The sequence below is a fragment of the Penaeus vannamei genome, chromosome 10, assembly GCF_042767895.1.
Source record: "Penaeus vannamei isolate JL-2024 chromosome 10, ASM4276789v1, whole genome shotgun sequence".
NCBI classification, from domain to species: Eukaryota; Metazoa; Arthropoda; class Malacostraca; order Decapoda; family Penaeidae; genus Penaeus; species Penaeus vannamei.
In genome coordinates, this window is record NC_091558.1 from 38,254,900 (window position 1) to 38,257,399 (window position 2,500).

At 51.6% G+C, this 2,500-nt stretch overlaps 1 protein-coding gene across 1 annotated transcript in view; it reads right to left on the bottom strand.

Moving 5' to 3' along the window:
* Positions 1–2,500, bottom strand: part of LOC113823986 (protein glass-like) — an 11,557-nt gene that overhangs the window by 5,575 nt on the left and 3,482 nt on the right. The window contains exons 2-5 of the mRNA XM_070125969.1: positions 2,137–2,500; positions 705–899; positions 265–377; positions 1–97 (exon numbers count right to left, since the gene is read on the bottom strand). The exon at positions 1–97 is cut by the window's left edge and continues 73 nt beyond it; the exon at positions 2,137–2,500 is cut by the window's right edge and continues 270 nt beyond it. Of these exons, the coding sequence (XP_069982070.1) occupies positions 1–97; positions 265–377; positions 705–899; positions 2,137–2,500 (769 nt within the window). The remainder of the gene's footprint in view (positions 98–264; positions 378–704; positions 900–2,136) is intronic.

Sequence of the window (2,500 nt, forward strand, 5' to 3'; positions counted from 1 at the left end):
GAGGTCACGGTCCAGACTCGGCATGGGCGGGTGCTCGGAGCGAAGGTCACCCGCCCACGAGTAGGAGCCCACGCTGTAGCCCTGGCTGCACGACCCACTAAGGGAAAGATTAGGAACAAAATAAAGATATAATAGATTGGTTGAACTACCTTGTATATGCATCATCAGCCTGTGAACTTAGAACGAAAGATGTAGAAAACGGAGTGGTAAGAAAAAAACACATTTTCTTTGGAATTATTAAATTACAGAAAACGGGAAACTGACCTATATGGTACGGGTAGAGGGCTGACTATACCCGGAGCCGAGGGCTGTGGGTATCCCATGCCGCTGATCGGAGACACGGAGGTCACCTGCTGACTCGCGCAGCTCGCCGGCCACTGGGGGGGGGGGGATTAATATCGGTGGTGAAAGATGCACACATGCGTGTCGATATATATGCACAGATAGACACGAATGAGCACAATGTACGCACACGCACAAACACACACCCTCACACACACACACATACACAGACACACACAAACAAACAAACACACACACACACACACAAATACACACACATACACACATATAAATGTATATATATATATATATATATATATATATATATATATATATATATATATATATATATATATATATATATAGGTACATACATGTTCACATACGTCCATATGACCCCCAGAAACCCCGCCCCAACCCACCTGGTGCTGCAGCGAAGGGTCGGGCGAGTAGCCCATGTTCACGTTGGACACGCCCATGGTCATGTTCATGGACACGTTCACACTCATGGCGGGGAACATGTGCGGGGGCGCCGACGAGCCGTAGGTGGCGTCCTGGTAGCCTCCGGACGCGTAGCAGCCGCCCGTGCTCATGCCGCCCATCATACTCGGGAGCGTCTGCGGGTGGGCGGGCGAGGAGGGGAGGGGGGGAGAGGGGGTGTGGTTAGTTGGTGGTTGTGGCGATGGCTGTTGGGGGGGGGGGGGGAGCTGTGTCTATTAGCATTATTATTTCATTGCCTCGTTATGATTGCACTTAGAATGGTCCTGTTTCTACTTCCATAATACAGGCATGCTCGAACATACGCATGAACACACACACATACATACGTATGTGTGTGAGTGTGTGCCTATGTTTGTGTGTGTGTGTGTGTATATATATATATATATATATATATATATATATATATATATATATATATATATATATATATATATACATATATATATATATTTGTGTGTGTGTGTGTGTGTGTGTGTGTGTGTGTGTGTGTGTGTGTGTGTGTGTGTGTGTGTGTGTGTGTGTGTGTGTGTGTGTGTGTGTGTGTGTGTGTGTGTGTGTATTAGTGTGTGTGTGTGTGTGTATAAGTATGTATGTATGTCTATTCATGTATGCTTCCCTGCGTGCGCTTTTATATGCCAGCCACAAGAAGGGAAAAAATATCATCCCTTGCCTACAACCTACAGGATAAGGTAAGAAACATTGTCATGATGACAGTTATCAAAATATGACAGCTATGATATAATATTCATCAATTGTACTAGATTTCTTATCTACTAAATTCTAGCTAGTGAGGCCACTTAAGACTATTAGTACTAGTACTTGGTACCTCAGGTAACAGGTACTCTACTTAAGGCGAAATGTCATGCACAGTCTGGTAAAGTGATGACAGGTCAGGCACTCTGGGCTGACCCTGACGTGTTTGCGAATGGAATTACTGTAAATTACTAGATTACCTCATTACTGTTTTACTTCATTACTGTAGTACTTTTATAAAGGCTTCTAAGAATTACGGTGGACATTTTTCTTCTTTCTCGAGATACGTTCTAAGCTCCGGTGGGGAAATAACGGGACAGAGCGGAGACTGAACTACACTGTACTCGGGAGCGGCGGCGGCGGTCTATCGCTCTCGCTCGAACTAATTACTGCGTCAGTAGCCCGGCAGGTCAGGTCACCGGACTCCCCAGGCCCAGTCCAGGCCGCTGATTGGCTGAGCGTCTTCGGCCAATCAGCAGCCGGACCGTGGCGGCGAGCCGAGGCCTCCCGCCTGGCGTGACGCGGGCGCGGGCGCGGGCGGGGCGGCAGGGTCTACGGGGAGGGAGCGGCCGCTACGGAACCTCGCTGTCACCACCTTACCTGGCCTTGCTGGTACGAGAAGGGAGACATCGACGGAGGCGGCGGCAGGAGAGGCCCCCCGAGCGATCCGCTTAAGGAACTGCTTATAGGACTAGAGTATCCCGAGGACCCCATGGACGGCAGAGGCCCCCCCAGGGAGCCCATACTGCTCCCGAACGCCCCCGAGTTGCTCCCCAGCGTCGCCGCCCCGAAGCCGAGCGAGCCCTGGGCGCTGAGGGCCGTGGACAGGGAGGGAGGGGGAGGGGAGGTGGCCCCGATGGCGTCGGGCAGGGTGACGGCCTCGCCCAGGGTCGTGGCCGGGGGGAGGTCGGCGTCGCCCGGGGCGCCGGAGGGCGGCGAGCCCACGGGCGGCGGCAGCAGGGGC